Source organism: Tarenaya hassleriana, unplaced genomic scaffold, assembly GCF_000463585.1.
Source record: "Tarenaya hassleriana unplaced genomic scaffold, ASM46358v1 Cleome19, whole genome shotgun sequence".
NCBI classification, from domain to species: Eukaryota; Viridiplantae; Streptophyta; class Magnoliopsida; order Brassicales; family Cleomaceae; genus Tarenaya; species Tarenaya hassleriana.
The window spans coordinates 2,129,207-2,144,975 of NW_010965304.1; the positions used below are offsets into that span (position 1 = coordinate 2,129,207).

At 38.7% G+C, this 15,769-nt stretch overlaps 12 protein-coding genes across 14 annotated transcripts in view; 4 read left to right on the forward strand and 8 right to left on the reverse strand.

The window, feature by feature from the left end:
• Nucleotides 1–31: 31 nt before the first annotated feature.
• On the reverse strand, nt 32–238 carry LOC104811297 (the record flags this gene model as incomplete). The annotated part of the gene is made up of 1 exon (XM_019202258.1): nt 32–238. A coding segment is annotated over one exon (207 nt), but the record flags the coding sequence as incomplete, so codon positions are not given.
• A 1,353-nt stretch (nt 239–1,591) lies between these two features.
• On the reverse strand, nt 1,592–2,168 carry LOC109116577 (auxin-induced protein 15A-like). Its single transcript, XM_019202247.1, has one exon. The coding sequence runs from the start codon at nt 2,077–2,079 to the stop codon at nt 1,792–1,794; it is 288 nt and encodes a 95-aa protein (XP_019057792.1). The 5' UTR covers nt 2,080–2,168; the 3' UTR covers nt 1,592–1,791.
• Nucleotides 1,997–3,299, forward strand: LOC104811138 (auxin-responsive protein SAUR21-like). 2 transcript variants are annotated; one of them, XM_019202248.1, is made up of 2 exons: nt 1,997–2,091; nt 2,208–3,299. In XM_019202248.1, exon 2 carries the CDS (start codon nt 2,848–2,850, stop codon nt 3,097–3,099), a length of 252 nt encoding a protein of 83 aa, XP_019057793.1. In that variant the 5' UTR covers nt 1,997–2,091; nt 2,208–2,847; the 3' UTR covers nt 3,100–3,299. The 2 variants fall into 2 exon arrangements, with proteins under 2 accessions (XP_019057793.1, XP_019057794.1); XM_019202249.1 differs by having other exon boundaries at nt 2,000–2,091; nt 2,184–3,299.
• A 2,012-nt stretch (nt 3,300–5,311) lies between these two features.
• Nucleotides 5,312–5,936, reverse strand: LOC104811137 (auxin-responsive protein SAUR21-like). Its single transcript, XM_010537740.2, has one exon. The coding sequence runs from the start codon at nt 5,791–5,793 to the stop codon at nt 5,506–5,508; it is 288 nt and encodes a 95-aa protein (XP_010536042.1). The 5' UTR covers nt 5,794–5,936; the 3' UTR covers nt 5,312–5,505.
• Nucleotides 5,937–6,415: 479 nt separating this feature from the next.
• On the forward strand, nt 6,416–6,982 carry LOC104811139 (auxin-responsive protein SAUR21-like). The gene has a single exon (XM_010537743.1). The coding sequence runs from the start codon at nt 6,518–6,520 to the stop codon at nt 6,767–6,769; it is 252 nt and encodes an 83-aa protein (XP_010536045.1). The 5' UTR covers nt 6,416–6,517; the 3' UTR covers nt 6,770–6,982.
• Nucleotides 6,983–7,159: 177 nt separating this feature from the next.
• Nucleotides 7,160–7,552, reverse strand: LOC104811298. The gene has a single exon (XM_010537958.1). The coding sequence runs from the start codon at nt 7,550–7,552 to the stop codon at nt 7,160–7,162; it is 393 nt and encodes a 130-aa protein (XP_010536260.1).
• Nucleotides 7,553–8,646: 1,094 nt separating this feature from the next.
• Nucleotides 8,647–9,347, reverse strand: LOC109116587 (auxin-induced protein 15A-like). The gene has a single exon (XM_019202267.1). It carries the CDS (start codon nt 9,102–9,104, stop codon nt 8,817–8,819), a length of 288 nt encoding a protein of 95 aa, XP_019057812.1. The 5' UTR covers nt 9,105–9,347; the 3' UTR covers nt 8,647–8,816.
• Nucleotides 9,348–9,787: 440 nt separating this feature from the next.
• On the forward strand, nt 9,788–10,339 carry LOC104811141 (auxin-responsive protein SAUR21-like). The gene has a single exon (XM_010537745.2). The coding sequence runs from the start codon at nt 9,878–9,880 to the stop codon at nt 10,169–10,171; it is 294 nt and encodes a 97-aa protein (XP_010536047.1). The 5' UTR covers nt 9,788–9,877; the 3' UTR covers nt 10,172–10,339.
• Nucleotides 10,340–11,298: 959 nt separating this feature from the next.
• On the reverse strand, nt 11,299–11,952 carry LOC104811140 (auxin-responsive protein SAUR21-like). The gene has a single exon (XM_010537744.2). It carries the CDS (start codon nt 11,874–11,876, stop codon nt 11,487–11,489), a length of 390 nt encoding a protein of 129 aa, XP_010536046.1. The 5' UTR covers nt 11,877–11,952; the 3' UTR covers nt 11,299–11,486.
• A 496-nt stretch (nt 11,953–12,448) lies between these two features.
• On the forward strand, nt 12,449–13,677 carry LOC104811142 (auxin-responsive protein SAUR21-like). Of its 2 annotated transcripts, XM_010537747.2 has the most exons (3): nt 12,449–12,866; nt 13,148–13,219; nt 13,314–13,677. In XM_010537747.2, the coding sequence occupies exon 1, from the start codon at nt 12,525–12,527 to the stop codon at nt 12,774–12,776; it is 252 nt and encodes an 83-aa protein (XP_010536049.1). In that variant the 5' UTR covers nt 12,449–12,524; the 3' UTR covers nt 12,777–12,866; nt 13,148–13,219; nt 13,314–13,677. The 2 variants fall into 2 exon arrangements, with proteins under 2 accessions (XP_010536049.1, XP_019057790.1); XM_019202245.1 differs by having other exon boundaries at nt 12,449–13,219.
• Nucleotides 13,134–13,550, reverse strand: LOC104811299. Its single transcript, XM_010537960.1, has one exon. The coding sequence runs from the start codon at nt 13,548–13,550 to the stop codon at nt 13,134–13,136; it is 417 nt and encodes a 138-aa protein (XP_010536262.1).
• A 102-nt stretch (nt 13,678–13,779) lies between the features above and the next one.
• LOC104811143 (TMV resistance protein N-like) overlaps nt 13,780–15,769 on the reverse strand; it is a 4,927-nt gene continuing 2,937 nt past the window's right edge. Inside the window, exons 6-9 of the mRNA XM_010537748.2 lie at nt 15,100–15,769; nt 14,430–14,983; nt 14,172–14,225; nt 13,780–14,070 (exon numbers count right to left, since the gene is read on the reverse strand). The exon at nt 15,100–15,769 is cut by the window's right edge and continues 1 nt beyond it. Of these exons, the coding sequence (XP_010536050.1) occupies nt 13,977–14,070; nt 14,172–14,225; nt 14,430–14,983; nt 15,100–15,769 (1,372 nt within the window). The 3' untranslated portion in view covers nt 13,780–13,976. The remainder of the gene's footprint in view (nt 14,071–14,171; nt 14,226–14,429; nt 14,984–15,099) is intronic.

The window sequence follows — 15,769 nt, forward strand, 5'->3', positions numbered from 1 at the left end:
CGACATAGATGAATCCAAAATCTCCAACAATCTATTTTGATGTAGGAGGAGGTGCCACGGCCTTAGAACAACTACTTTTGAGAAGAGGAACAAACGGATTTAGAGGAAAAATGGATGGTAAACAATTTTCACTTAAATCCAAAAGTTCCTTGCAACATGGAATTCCGATATTTCCAAACTGTCCTGTGAAGATTGACGTTGATATTTGCAACAAACATCCGGGGATGTTGAAGAGCGATCAGTGAGGCACAAACTCACAATTAGCATCATTGAAAAGATCACTCTCGACTTGCTTTCCATCTTGTAGATAATATATAACAAGAAATAGGACGGCTTACCTACGAAATCTGTTAAATGTTTTGGATGATATGAGAGAATAAAACACATGAAATTTATAGGGATAAAAAAAGCTACCGGTTTTTATTTTACAAGTCACATTTTCAATCAATGCGTAACCTATTAATTGCAAGAGATGCGGTTATATTTAGCTTCAAGAGTTTTTTTTTTTTTTAATTTGTAGTCAAGAGCCCAAGTTTACAGTCATGCAGTAACTCATCTTACGGTTTCAAGGAAATATTTAATTGAATGCATTGTTGATTAAATTTAATGTGAATGTTTCTAACGAATTTATCGTGAGATTCTAAACACAGTCCTTTTTAAGAATGGGAGAATATCGAACTAATTTAGTTTCTTTTTAAGAGAAACTTATTTTAGGGTTTTAACTCACATCCTAGGGGGTTAGGTTTGACCGGTTCAAATTCCACCAAATAATTATAGGCCCATCAACTAATGGGCCGAGATTTGGGCCTTCATCCAAACAGATCTCGGACCATTCACAAGAGAATTTTAACGTTCCGTTTTCCATAATCTATTTTAAGACACTTGTAGTTTGCGTGAAGCCGGAGAAGAAGAAGAAGAAGAAGAAGAAGAAGAAGAAGAAGAAGAAGACTGAAAAATCGATCGAGACGGAGCAGTCGATGCTCCCCCACCTCCGCCGTCGAACGCTTAAGTGGGTCGGGAAGATGGAAATCGTCACTCCGAATCCGGTCGATTCCATCCCCGTGTTCGGCGGTCAAATCTTTCGCCGCGTCCGTTCACTTCGGCTCTCGTCCCGTACCGTCCCCGACATCTGATTGCGTTAAAATCGTGCTAATTTTGGCCGCCTACGAACTCTCACAGAATCTGGAATTTCGTCGCTCTCAGGAGAAGGCGGAGAGGGAGATTTTCTCCAATTCCTTATAAATACATGCCAAGATTCAAAGATCGTTTTACCCAAAAAAAAAAAAAGATTCAAAGATCGTTTTCAATTGACTGGGCATTATGTGTAAAATGAGATCGTTTTCAATTCCTTGGTAGGATCCCATTCGTTGGAAATCACTTGCAGATGTGGTCGACTGATAATCTCCAACATTACCAATTTGAAAGGCCTTCAGAATGGGGATACGTGCTATCAAGCAGGTCATAACCCTTAACCAGAATCTCTGGATCCAAATACATAGGACCTTGCGCAGTTGATCAGGTAAACAGTTTCCTCCATACATTGGTAGAGAGTTGCAGTTCTCATCGGGCGTTGTTGTTTTAACACGCAGCGTGGATTTGAATATCTCAGAAGTTTTAGCTCAATAAGGTCAATTACTCAGAAGATTACATCTGACGACTCACTGAAACTTTTAAGACAAAAGCTAAGTTACATTGGTTAAGCAACTCTAGTGTTTCCGTTCCGAGGAGAGTTTTCTCCGTCCTAGCCCAAAAAGAAACTGATGGAAAATGTACAAAGCTGGTCTTGTTGCATCATAATGAACTGCTGAGCCGAGACGTGAGGTCTGCAAATATTTCTTCACTGCAGGGTATCGTGAGTCCACCCGTCGGATGATCAAAGCCAAACTCTTCTTCGGCTTTTCTCAGCAAATCTTGAAACGAAGGCTCGTTCAAGAACGATACCGGGACCAAGAATCTCTTCTTCCGGCTTTCCCCAACGTAAACCGCAAAGTGCCCCTTTGGAACATCGCCAGATTGGAATGGTTTTGCTTGCCGGAAAAGTTGCTTCGAATGCAGACTGCGAAGAACCCGGAAAGCCATGGAACTGATTGTGTAAGTGTCTTCTTCTATGTGTACCCTTTCTATCAAAGATGACAGCTTTCTTGTGCAGGTCGAGAGATTTACTTGATAACATATATTTATAGATTCAAGTTGGCAATTGAATATAGGCCTTCATAATTTGGCGCAAAGAAAATCAGCTAATAAGCACCAACCATCACATGGCTTTGTCTTTCAAGTCGACAGAAGAATTGTGGCTTAGCGTTTTTGACGAACATTTTGCAAGACAAGAACCAACTCATGCGGCCCTGACTGTATTTTGTCCACAGAAAAATCGTCGAGTTTTTCAGTCACGTGGAAGAGTGATAAATAGTGAATAAGGCTTGTCGCCATGTTGGTATGCGGCTTCAGGCCTCCACATAAAAATACAATATCCAAGTCAATGTCATGGACAAGAGCATATGGTTATGGTGGCATGTCATCTTTTCATTACAAACATTGAGAAGACAAACCCTTGTGAAGTAGATATGAAGCTGTCCAGAGATGATGATTGACCCTCTTCCATTTAAGATTAGAGTTAACTTGACCCACCATCATATATTACAATCATACAAAATTTGATGTTTAACATGAAGGAGGGCAAAACCATGTGAACTATCAATGTGCATGACCCATGAAACCTCTTGGCCATCATCTTTATATACAGAACCAAACTCTATCTCTCAAAACATAACAATCTCTTGGCATCAACAAAAAAAGAAATCCAAAGTTTTTTTTTCTCTCTCGATCTATATTCAGAACACAACATAAATGGCTTTGGCGAGGGGTCTATTGGGTGGGAAGAAAAATCTAAACAGAGTACCAAAGGGACACATTGCAGTGTACGTGGGAGAGGGAGAGAAGACGAGATATTTGGTGCCTCTTTCGTACTTGGATCAGCCTTCCTTTCAACAACTGCTTCGTAAATCCGAAGAGGAGTTTGGTTTCAGCCATCCGATGGGCGGACTCACAATCCCTTGTCCCCAACATGTTTTCGTCGCCCTAACTTCTCGGCTCCATTGACGAGAAAACACCAACTTATTTTTGTCTCAGTGTAGTGATTGAGTTTTTTCTCCGTGTATATACACAGACAGTTTTCTCATGTGGAGAAACCATTTCTATGTAGAGGATGTTTTTGGATAAGTTAGTAATGGTTTCATACATGTAAATGTATCTCTATCCAAAATTTGGATTCTCAATGATTTTGTGGGCTCAAAATATAACTTTGTTTCTTTCTCAGTTGGAAAAATCTATGGTAAATAAAAAAGTTATATTTGGACTAAATTAAGATGTTATTGATTCTTGACTAAATATTATTACATTAATCTTAGCAAATAATGACATAGATAGCAAACTTCTACCACCGCGACATATATGAATCCAAAATCTCCAACAATCTACTTTGATGGAGGAGGAGGTGCTACGACCTTAGGACAACTACTTTTGAGAAGATGAACAAAAGGATTTAGAGGGAAAATGGATGGTAAACAATTTTCAGTTAAATCCAAAAGTTCCTTACAACATGAAATTCCGATATTTCCAAACTGTCCTGTGAAGATTGACGTTGATATTTGCAACAAACATCCCGGGATGTTGAAGAGCGTCGATCCACACTTTGTCACATCTGGAAACCCTAAACCGGGAATGCCAGGTGGGAAGAGTCCAGGTAAACCGGAAAGTTGTTACGGTTGTTGCCCTTCCGCCGCTAGACTTTGTTTCACACAATCAGTGAGGCACAAACTCACAATTAGCATCATTGAAAAGATCACTCTCGGCTTGCTCTCCATTCTTTAGATAATAAACAACAAGAAATAGGACGATTTATTTTCTTTTTTTCTTCTTACCAACAAAATGCTCTGGTTGATATGAGAAACGAATAAACATATGTGAAATTTATAGGGTCCAAAAAGCTGCCGGTTTTGATTTTAAATTCAATGCTTACTAATTGCAATGCAAGAGTTACAGTGATATTTAGTTTCCAGAGTTTTTTATTTGTGGTAAATGGTTACAAGATCCTAAAATTACAGTCATGCAGTAACTCGTTTTTCTGTTTCAACAAGACATTTAAGTGAACTAATTTGGTTTTCAAAGATTTTTTTTTTAAAGGTTTGACCCACTTTTGGTTTGGCGGCGGACCGTTTCTAACTTTAAAGAGAATCATAGGGAACGTTCTTGAATAAGGTCCTTTTTAGGTGATAAATAGGGTGGCCATTTCGGTTTTCGGTTCGGTTATTTCGGGTTCGGTTATATCGGTTATAAAAAAATCATACCCAAACGGTTATATAGATTTAATCGGTTCGGTTCAGTTCGGTTTCGATTCGGTTCGGTTCGGTTTTTACATAATAAAATTATAACCAAACGGTTATATTTTCGGTTTATTCGGTTCGATTTTAGATCGGTTCGGTTCGGTTATGATATATTTTGAAAAAAAGATTATTAATCCTGCATAAACTTCAAAATATCTATCCAAATAAATCCACAAAATGATTAATCCTCCAATAAAATTATAAAAAAAAATCTTTAAACTTCAATAATTAGGATAAAAATTAAAAACATTAAATTTTATGGCTTATTAGATGAAATATATAAAGTTCAAAGTGAAGTATAAAAAAATAATACTAATAATAATGAGGGTAAAAGTTAAAATATTTAAAAAACTCAATAACCGTTCGGTTAACCGCGGTTATTCGGGTCGACAGTTAACCCGAATGGTTATTCAACTTCTTCAACCGTTCGGTTATTAAGCAAATAACTGAATTGATGATAAAATTACTTTGTTCATTAGGCAACAAATAAAATCATAATACAAATCTACTTTGTTCATTAGGCAACAAATAAAATCATAATACAAATCTCTAATTCACATGAATCATTTGGTCATGGAAACCAAGTAAGGTTTTTATAAAGATGAGATCACACGTCAGATTTTCATATAATATTTTTATATGGTATCAAAGCCACAAATATTCTAACACATTGTCCAAATCTTATCGTTCTTGCAAGTTTGATAGTCAATTCTTTATTTTCGTTCTCTTCACTTTATTACCAACCGTTGCTTGACATCAAAAACGCACTTGGAAAGGGTGAGAAGACATTCGGCATTTGGGGATCAAAGAGTGTTTTCCATCTCATGTGAATGTCCTAACTGTGTGTTCATGTTGTGGCTGCCTTTGAAGGACCCTTGAGTCTCAAGGACAACAATCTGCATAACCAAAGTGGATCGGGTGCGAACAAATGGAAAGAATTCGCTCGTAACATTAACTACTCAGAATCTTTGGTCCTTCAACTCACTAAAACATTAACACAAAGCTATGTTACATTAGTTCCTCCGAAGAGAGTTTTCCCTGTCCCATCTTTCCTGGGGGAAAAAATCCGACCAAAAATGTACAAGATCGGGAAACAGAATCTACAAAAACTGGTATCGTTGCATCATAATGAACTGCTGAGTCGAGACGTGAGATCTGCGAATACTTCTTCGCTGCAGGGTATTGTGAGTCCGCCCGTCGGGTGATCGAATCCAAACTCTTCTTCGGCTTTTCTCAGCAAATCTTGAAACGAAGGCTCGCTCAAGAACGATACCGGGACCAAGAATCTCTTCTTCCGGCTTTCCCCAACGTAAACCGCAAAGTGCCCCTTTGGGACATCGCCAGATTGAAATGGTTTTGCTTGCCGGAAAAGTTGCTTTGATTGCAGACTGCGAAGAACCCGGAAAGCCATGGAACTGATGTGTTAAGTGTCTTCTTCTCTGTGTACCCTTTCTGCGAAAGATGACAACTTTCTTGTGTAGTTAGAGAGATTTACTCGGTAACATATATTTATAGATTGAAGTTGGCACTTGAAGATAGGCCTTCATAATTTGGCCCAATGAAAATCGGCTAATAAGCACCAACCATCACATGGCTTTGCCTTCCAGTTGACAGAAGAGTTCTGGCTTAGTGTTTTTGCCAAACTCATGCGGCCCGGACTTTATTTTGTCCACAGATAAATAGTGAATAAGACTTGCTGCCATGTTGGTACGCGGCTTCAGGTCCCCACATAAAGTACGATCTCCAAGTCAATGTCATGGACAAGAGCATATGGTTATGGTGGCGACTCATCTTTTCATTACAAACATCGAGAAGACAAACCCTTGTGAAGTAGATATGAAGCTGTCCAGAAATGATGATTGACCCTCTTCCATTTAAGGTTAGAGTTAACTTGACCCACCATCATATATATAACAATCCATTATTGCAATCATACAAAATTTGTGGTTTAACATGAAGGAGACAAAACCATGTGAACTGTCAATGTGCATACCCCATGAAACCTCTGGTCGATCATCTTTATATACAGAACCAAACTCCATTTTCAAAAACAAAACAATCTCTTGGCATCAACAAAAGAGAAATCAAAGGTCCATTTTTTTCCTCCCTCGAAGTATATCCAGAAGACAATAGGAATGGCTTTGGTGAGAGGTCTATTGGGTGGGAAGAAGATCCTAAACAGAGTACCAAAGGGACACATTGCGGTGTACGTCGGCGAGGGAGAGAAGACGAGATATTTGGTGCCTCTTTCGTACTTGGATCAACCTTCCTTTCAAGAACTGCTTCGTAGATCCGAAGAGGAGTTTGGTTTCAGCCATCCGATGGGCGGACTGACAATCCCTTGTCCCCAACATGTTTTCATCACCCTAACTTCTCGGCTCCATTGACGAGAAAACACCAACCTATTTTTGTCTTAGTGTAGCGATTGAGTTTTTCCTCTATGTAAATACACGCACACAGTTTTCTCCTCTTTCTTTTTTGTGTGGAAACCATTTCTATGTAGAGGATGTTCTTGGATAAGTTAGTAATGGTTTCATACATGTAAATGTATCTCTACCCAAAATTTGGATTCTCAATGATTTTGTGGGCTTAAAATATTACTTTATTTCTTTCTCAGTTAGAAAAATATGTGGGAAATAAAAAAAAAATTATATTTGGACTAAATTAAGATGTTATTGATTCTTGACTAAACATTATTACATTAATCTTTGCAAATAATGACATAGATGGCAAACTTCTACCATCGCGACATATATGAATCCAAAATCTCCAACAATCTACTTTGATGCAGGAGGAGGTGCCACGGCCTTAGAACAACTACTTTTGAGGAGAGGAACAAACGGATTCAGAGGGAAAATGGATGGTAAACAATTTTCACTTAAATCCAAAAATTCCTTGCAACATGGAATTCCGATATTTCCAAACTGTCCGGTGAAGATTGACGTTGATATTTGCAACAAGCATCCCGGAATGTTGAAGAGCGTCGATCCACACTTTGTCACATCTGGAAACCCAGGTAAACCGGAAACGCCAGGTGGGAAGAGTCCAGGTAAACCGGGAAGTTGTTGCGGTTGTTGCCCTTCCGCCGCTAGACTTTGTTTCACACAATCAGTGAGGCACAAACTCACAATTAACATCATTGAAAAGATCATTCTCCACTTGCTTTCCATCTTGTAGATAATATATAACAAGAAATAGGACGGCTTGTTTTCTTTTTTTCTTCTTACCTACGAAATCTGCTAAATGTTTTGGATGATATGAGAGAAAAAATATATGAAATTTATAGGGATAAAAAAAGCTACCGGTTTTTATTTTACAAGTCACATTTTCAATCAATGCGTAACCTATTAATTGCAAGAGATGCGGTTAAATTCAGCTTCAAGAGTTTTTTTTTTTTTTAATTTGTAGTCAAGAGCCCAAGTTCACAGTCATGCAGTAACTCATCTTACGGTTTCAAGGAAATATTTAATTGAATGCATTGTTGATTAAATTAAATATGAATGTTTCTAACAAATTTATCGTGAGATTCTAAACACTGTCTTTTTAAAAAATGGGAACCGGTTCAAATTCCACCAAATAATTATAGGGACTTGTACATATTGGCGGATTTAAGAAAAAAAAATTATAATTGGGGATAATTTTAAATTTATTATGATTTTTAAGGACAAACTTAAATTTATTATGGGAGTATTCATCAAATTTATTTAATTTTTTTAAAATTTAGAAAAGAAATATTTTTTTAATTAGAGAAATGGGGGCAGAGCACTCCAGAGTCGTTGAGCTGGGTCTCCCCCCTGCTTGACATCTCCTTGAGATAAAAAGAAATCTCCTCCATATACGAGTAAAATTCATAAAATTTATGATAATTAATAAATTTATCTGTGAAAAATGTATGAAATTTAAATGCTAATAAATAATAGATGATCCAAAATCAAAGGAACTAAAAACTAAATAATTTAGTTTTCAGTAACTGATATTTATAACCATGCTATATAATAATATCTATTTTAATAATTAAATAAAAATAAATATCTATTTTTAGTTATATATATAATTTAAAAATGATATTTCTAAATTTGTACTGATCGATAAAATAAAATTTAAAATTTTTCATAAAAATAATTTTTTTGTAAATATTGTTATTGGGAGCTAATTTTAAAATTTTAAATACAATATTTGTAGAAGTTATTTAAAAAAAAAAAACTGGATCCCACCTAAACTGTGGGGTCATTTACACTTCTTCTAAGATGGACGTGATTCTCGATTGAGGTCATATGCCATTTTCGACTCACAAAAACGTTAAGACAAAGCTAAGTTACATTAGTCAAGCAACTCTGTTGTTCCCCGTTCGGAGGAGAGTTTTCCTCGTCCTATCTATTTTCATCGAAAAAAAAAAGAAACTGATCGAAAATGTACAAAACAGATGTTGTTGCATCATAATGAACTGCTGAGCCGAGACGTGAGATCCGCGAATACTTCTTCGCTGCAGGGTATCGTGAGTCCGCACATCGGGTGGTCGAATCCAAACTCTTCTTCGGCTTTTCTCAGCAAATCTTGAAACGAAGGCTCGTTCAAGAACGATACCGGGACCAAGAATCTCTTCTTCCGGCTTTCCCCAACGTAAACCACAAAGTGCCCCTTCGGGACATCGCCAGATTGGAATGGTTTTGCTTGCCGGAAAAGTTGCTTCGAATGCAGACTGCGAAGAACCCGGAAAGCCATGGAACTGATTGTGTAAGTGGCTTCTCCTCTGTGTACCCTTTCTATCAAAGATGACAGCTTTCTTGTGCAGTTCGAGAGATTTACTTGATAACATATATTTATAGATTCAAGTTGGCAATTGAAGATAAGACTTCATAATTTGGCGCAAAGAAAATCAGCTAATAAGCACCAACCATCACATGGCTCTGTCTTTCAAGTCGACAGAAGAATTGTGGCTTAGTGTTTTTGCCTAACATTTTGCAAGACAAGAACCAAACTCATGCGGCCCTGACTGTATTTTATCCATAGAAAAATTGTCTGAGTTTTTCAGTCATGTGGAAGAGTGATAAATAGTGAATAAGACTTGCTGCCATGTTGGTATGCGACTTCAGGTCCCCACATAACAATGCCATCTCCAAGTCAATATCATGGACAAGAGCATATGGTTATGGATGGTGGCATCTCATCTTTTCATTACAAACATTGAGAAGACAAACCCTTGTGAAGTAGATATGAAGCTGTCCAAAAACGATGATTGACCCTCTTCCATTTAAGATTAGAGTTAACTTGACCCACCATCATATATTACAATCATACAAAATTTGATGTTTAACATGGAGGAGGCAAAACCATGTGAACTATCAATGTGCATGACCCATGAAACCTCTTGGCCATCATCTTTATATACATAACCAAACTCTATCTCTCAAAACATAACAATCTCTTGGCATCAACAAAAAAAGAAATCCAAAGTTTTTTTTTCTCTCTCGATCTATATTCATAACACAACATAAATGGCTTTGGCGAGGGGTCTATTGGGTGGGAAGAAAAATCTAAATAGAGTACCAAATGGACACATTGCAGTGTACGTGGGAGAGGGAGAGAAGACGAGATATTTGGTGCCTCTTTCGTACTTGGATCAGCCTTCTTTTCAAGAACTGCTTCGTAAATCCGAAGAGGAATTTGGTTTCAGCCATCCGATGGGCGGACTGACAATCCCTTGTCCCCAACATGTTTTCGTCGCCCTAACTTCTCGGCTCCATTGGCGAGAAAACACCAACATATTTTTGTCTCAGTGTAGCGATTGAGTTTTTTCTCCATGTAAATACACGCACACAGTTTTCTCCTCTTTCTTCTTTGTGGGGAAGCCATTTCTATGTAGAGGATGTTCTTGGAGAAGTTAGTAATGGTTTCATACATGTAAATGTATCTCTACCCAAAATTTGGATTCTCAATGATTTTGTGGGCTCAAAATATGACTTTGTTTCTTTCTGAGTTAGAAAAATCGGTGGGCAATAAAAAACAATTATATTGGGACTAAATTAAGATGTTATTGATTCTTGACTAAATATTATTACATTAATCTTTGCAAATAATGACATAGATAGCAAACTTCTACCATCGCGACATATATGAATCCAAAATCTCCAACAATCTACTTTGATGGAGGAGGAGGTGCTACGGCCTTAGAACAACTACTTTTGAGAAGAGGAACAAACGGATTTAGAGGGAAAATGGATGGTAAACAATTTTCACTTAAATCCAAAAGTTCCTTGCAACATGGAATTCCGATATTTCCAAACTGTCCTGTGAAGATTGACGTTGATATTTGCAACAAGCATCCCGGGATGTTGAAGAGTGTCGATCCACACTTTGTCAAATCCGGAAACCCCGCACCGGGCGGGAAGAATCCTGGAAAACCAGGAAGTTGTTGCGGTTGTTGCCCTTCCGCCGCTAGAATTTGTTTCACACAATCAGTGAGGCACAAACTCACAATTAGCATAATTGAAAAGATCACTCTCGACTTACTCTCCATTATGTAGATAATAAACAACAAGAAATAGGACGATTTGTTTTCTTTCTTCTTCTAACCAACAAAATGCTTTGGATGATATGAGAAAGGAATAAACATATGTGAAATTTATAGGGTCAAAAAAGCTGCCGGTTTTGATTTTACATTCAATGCTTACTAATTGCAGGAGTTACAGTGATATTTAGTTTTTTATTTGTGGTAAATGGTTACAAGAGCCTAAAATTACAGTCATGCAGTAACTCGTTCTTCTGTTTCAATGAAACATTTAATTCGATGCGTTAAAGATGAAGTCACATGTAAGATTTTTATCTAATATTTTTATTTTAGGACTTTGTCCAAATCTTATCGTTCTTGAAAGTTTGAGAGTCAAGTCTTCTGTTGTGGCTGCCTTTGAAGGACCCATGATTCTCAAGGACAACAATTTGCATAACTCAATGGAAAGAATTTGCTCACAATCTTCGATCCTTCAACTCACTAAAACGTTAAGACAAATCTATGTTACATTAGTTCCTCCGAAGAGAGTTTTCCCTGTCCTATCTTTTCTCGGGGAAAAAATCCGATTAAAAATGTACAAAACTGGTATTGTTGCATCATAATGTACTGCTGAGCCGAGATGTGAGATCCGCGAAGACTTCTTCGCTGCAGGGTACCGTGAGTCCTCCCATCGGGTGATCGAATCCAAACTCTTCTTCGGCTTTTCTCAGCAAATCTTGAAACGAAGGCTCGTTCAAGAACGATACCGGGACCAAGAATCTCTTCTTCTGGCTTTCCCCAACGTAAACCGCAAGGTGCCCCTTTGGAACACCGCTGGAGTTTGAGGGCATGAATGATTTTGCTTGGCGGAAAATTTGCTTGGATTGCAGACTGCGAAGAACCCGGAAAGCCATGGATCTGATGTGTAAAAGTCTTCTTCTCTGTTTACCCTTATTGCCAAAGATGACAGCTTTCTTGTGTAGTTCAAGAGAGTTACTTGGTAACATGTATTTATAGATTGAAGTTGGCACTTGAAGATGGGCCTTCGTAATTGGCGCCAAGGAAAATCAGCTAATAAGCGCCAACCATCACATGGCTTTGTCTTTCAGTCGACAGAAGAATTCTGGGTTAGTGTTTTGCCGGCCCGAACTGGATTATGTCCACAGAAAAATTGTCTTCAATCATGTGGACTTGTTCTTTGAAATCGTCAAAAAAAGAAGAGTGATAAATAGTGAATGAATGTTGCCATGTTGGTTGGGACTTCAGGTCAATACAATCTCGAAATCCATGTCATGGACAAGAGCATATGATGGTGGCCTCTCATCTTTTCATTATCCATTCTAAAAACATTGAGAAGACAAACCCTTGTGAAGCTGTCCAGAAATGATGATTGACCCTCTTCCATTTAAGATTTGAGCTAACTTGACCCACCATCATATATTGCAATCATACAGCATTTGTGGTTTAACATGAAGGAGACAAAACCATGTGAACTGTCAATGTGCATGCCCCATGAAACCTCTGGTCGATCATCTTTATATACAGAACCAAATTCCATCTCCCAAAACACAACAACCTCTTAGCATCAACAAAAACAAGAAAATTTAAAGTTCTTTTTTTTTTCTCCCTCGAACTATATTCAGAAGACAATAGAAATGGCATTGGTGAGAGGTCTAATGGGTGGGAAGAAGATCCTAAACAGAGTACCAAAGGGACACATTGCAGTGTACGTCGGCGAGGGAGAGAAGACGAGATATTTGGTGCCTCTTTCGTACTTGGATCACCCTTCCTTTCAACAACTGCTTCGTAGATCTGAAGAGGAGTTTGGTTTCAGCCATCCGATGGGCAGACTGACAATCCCCTGTCCCCAACATGTTTTCGTCGCCCTAACTTCTCAGCTCCATTGAAGATGTTTTCTTAAGAAAACACAAATATTTTTGTCTCATTGCTGTGAATACACAAACAGTTTTTTCCTCTTTCTTATTGATAGAAAAAGTGTACGTAAAACGTTCTTGGATAAGTTAGTATTGTTTCCATGCATATAGATGTGCATATCTGCCCAAATATAATCAAATAGAGACTGGATTCTCAATGATTTTCGATAGAATGAGAGTAAAATCTGTCGCAAATAAAATTGTTATATCGAGACCAAAGATGTTATTACTAAACATAATTATTTCAATATCTTTATCAATAACAGAGACATAGATCCTCTTGCAAACTTCTACCTCCGCGAAATATAAAAACCCAAAAACTCCTACATTCTACTTTGATGCAGGAGGAGCCGCCACAGCCTTGGAACAACTACTTTTGAGAAGGGGAACAAACGGATTTAAAGGAAAAATGGATGGTAAACAATTTTCACTTAAATCCAAAAGTTCCTTGCAACATGGAATTCCCACGTTTCCAAACTGCCCAGTGAAAATTGACGTTGATATTTGCAGCAAGCATCCCGGAATGTTGAACAACGTCGACCCGCATTTTGTCAAATCCGGAAAACCGGGTAAACCGGGCGGGAAAAGTCCAGGGAAACCGGGAACGCCGGGCGGGAAGAGTTCAGGTAAACCGGGAAGTTGCTGCGGTTGTTGCCCTTCCGCCGCTAGGCTTTGTTTCGCGCAATCAGTGATGCACAAACTGACAACTAGCAACGTTGAAAAGATCACCCTCCATTTGCTCTCCATTGTGCAGATAATAATATAACAAGAAACAAATACGGTTCTCGATGGTATGTGAAACCAGAAACAAACATATGAAATTTATAGGGTTAAAAAAGCTACCGGTTTTTATTTTACAGTCAATGCTTATTAACTGCAAGAGTTACAGTGACATTTAAGTTTCAAGAGATTTTTTTTTTATATTTGAAGTAAATGGTTATAAGAACCAGAGTAACTCATTCTTCTGTTTCAACGAAACATTTAACTTACTGTCCTCTTTCTCTAACACTTCAAAGGTGTTTGAAATAAAATAAAAGGGTGGGCCGGTTCTATCCGGTTTATTAAAATCCAACCGGGAAACCGGTTCGAATTAAACCTGTAATTTTAACCCATTGACGTGGCTGATTCAATCGGCAGAAACCAGAAATATGAGGATTCCCTGTCCTTTCTGGTTCAGCTGTTGATCCCTCCGATAATACCCATAACAACAAAGAATGTAAACAAACCGAGCGTTCCCACAAATGTTCTTGGAATCAGTCGTCCGATCCTGAAACAGACAAATTGTTTCATCACAACAGTTCCTGAACTGAAAGGTGTTGAAAGAAGACAAGATCTTGTTCTGTTTTTTTTTTTCTGCAGTTCACTTACCCGAAAACTCGGGGATAACTCTTCTTTACGGGCAGTATCTCCTTTCCTGACAGCCTGCAAACCGAAATCCAGACTAGTGTGAGGTACCGGACAAGCCCATACGAATACGAATGCTCTTCTCCAAATTTGAGATTCGAACTCGGGAAGAGACAGATGGAAAGCGTGTTTTACCGATTGAACTATCCAAGTTTGGGTAACATCGAGTTTACATCGGTTTTACTTTCTCTACAAGAAAAAAGGTTTCGAAAGATTCATTACCTCGGGATTTCGGAGCGAGTAATGCATCGGTTTGCTACGTATACATCTTTGATCTTCTCTTCTTCAATAGAGGGAAGACTCAGCGGCTTTTTTAATGCACTGGCATGTTCAATGGCTGCTCTACACAAAGATTCAGTGTAATCCTCTCTTGCTTGGCAGACGAGGGCGACACCTGTCTCTAGAACAGTAACTTGATCGCCGAAATCCACCACGACTTCCACCCGATCTCCTGTTTCTAACCTGAAACTTTCGTTGGAGAGGTGACCTTGCCAAAGGTGCTCAGTCCGATACATACGGATATGAAGTGTTGCCGGTCTGCAGGTCCAGACACTGCCTCTGGTGTGATTCTTCACCGTGATATGCGGAGAATATACACACATCTCATCGTCTAGATGGCTCGTGTAACGGGTGCATAATGTAAATCCCATCAATTCAAAGCTTATAGTTTCGGGAACGGTGAAAGAGACCGACTTTTTCTCGTCCTTGAAGCTAAACCAGCTTGGAAGCCGAGATCCCGGGATAAATATGCCACCATAGCCGCTGACAGTCCATCCCTATACCAGAAACACTTATACTAGTAAAAAGTTCATAAGTGAATCGATTTCTCTTCGTTACGATTATTTGATATACCAAGAGACATTATTCAATAAAACCGGGAATGAAAACAGACCTGCAGGACACTTTCTTTGAAAGAATCTTCTATGCGGTTGCACATTTCCATGCGGATAACTCTGACTGTTTTCAGTTTATCCAGTCCCGGGGTCTCGACCAGGTTGAGACAGTTGGTGAGATGCAGAGCCTGCAGAAACGAGCATTCGGACAGATCCGGAGTTCTTTCCAACGAGACACAGTTAGTTGCGTAGAAGGATTTCAAGCTCGCAGGTAAACCGACAAGGGATTTCAGTTTCGAGCAATTATCCAGACGAAGAATCCGGAGATTTATAAGAGTAGCGAAGTCGATTTGCAATTCGTGGAAGTTGTTTCCACGTAAGTCAAGTTCCTCAAGACAAGACAAAGTCCCGAGATCTTCTGGAATCAGCTCGTCGGGTAAGTTGCAGTAACTTAGCCTTAAAGTCCTTAGGCAGCTGAAGCCCTTAAACGAAACCGGAAGAAGACGAGTGCCGCAAGGGCTGGAGCCGTTCCACGATCCTTTGCATCCACAGAGAGATAAACTTTTCAGTTTCTTGAGATGAACAATCGAAGAGGGCACTTCCGCAATAGCCGTGAAATCCGCGAGAAGGGTTGACAAAGCTGACAATGCCCCTAAAGCATCATCCAACTTCCCGAGCCTCGAGCAGCCGGAGAGAATCAGAGTTTCGAGAGATTTCAATCTATAGAAT

Coding starts and splice junctions, on each gene's coding strand:
- LOC109116577 (XM_019202247.1), bottom strand. CDS start 2,079: ATGGCTTTCCGGGTTCTTCGCAGTCTGCATTCGAAGCAACTTTTCCGG.
- LOC104811138 (XM_019202248.1), top strand. CDS start 2,848: ATGGCTTTGGCGAGGGGTCTATTGGGTGGGAAGAAAAATCTAAACAGA.
- LOC104811137 (XM_010537740.2), bottom strand. CDS start 5,793: ATGGCTTTCCGGGTTCTTCGCAGTCTGCAATCAAAGCAACTTTTCCGG.
- LOC104811139 (XM_010537743.1), top strand. CDS start 6,518: ATGGCTTTGGTGAGAGGTCTATTGGGTGGGAAGAAGATCCTAAACAGA.
- LOC104811298 (XM_010537958.1), bottom strand. CDS start 7,552: ATGGAAAGCAAGTGGAGAATGATCTTTTCAATGATGTTAATTGTGAGT.
- LOC109116587 (XM_019202267.1), bottom strand. CDS start 9,104: ATGGCTTTCCGGGTTCTTCGCAGTCTGCATTCGAAGCAACTTTTCCGG.
- LOC104811141 (XM_010537745.2), top strand. CDS start 9,878: ATGGCTTTGGCGAGGGGTCTATTGGGTGGGAAGAAAAATCTAAATAGA.
- LOC104811140 (XM_010537744.2), bottom strand. CDS start 11,876: ATGTTACCAAGTAACTCTCTTGAACTACACAAGAAAGCTGTCATCTTT.
- LOC104811142 (XM_019202245.1), top strand. CDS start 12,525: ATGGCATTGGTGAGAGGTCTAATGGGTGGGAAGAAGATCCTAAACAGA.
- LOC104811299 (XM_010537960.1), bottom strand. CDS start 13,550: ATGGAGAGCAAATGGAGGGTGATCTTTTCAACGTTGCTAGTTGTCAGT.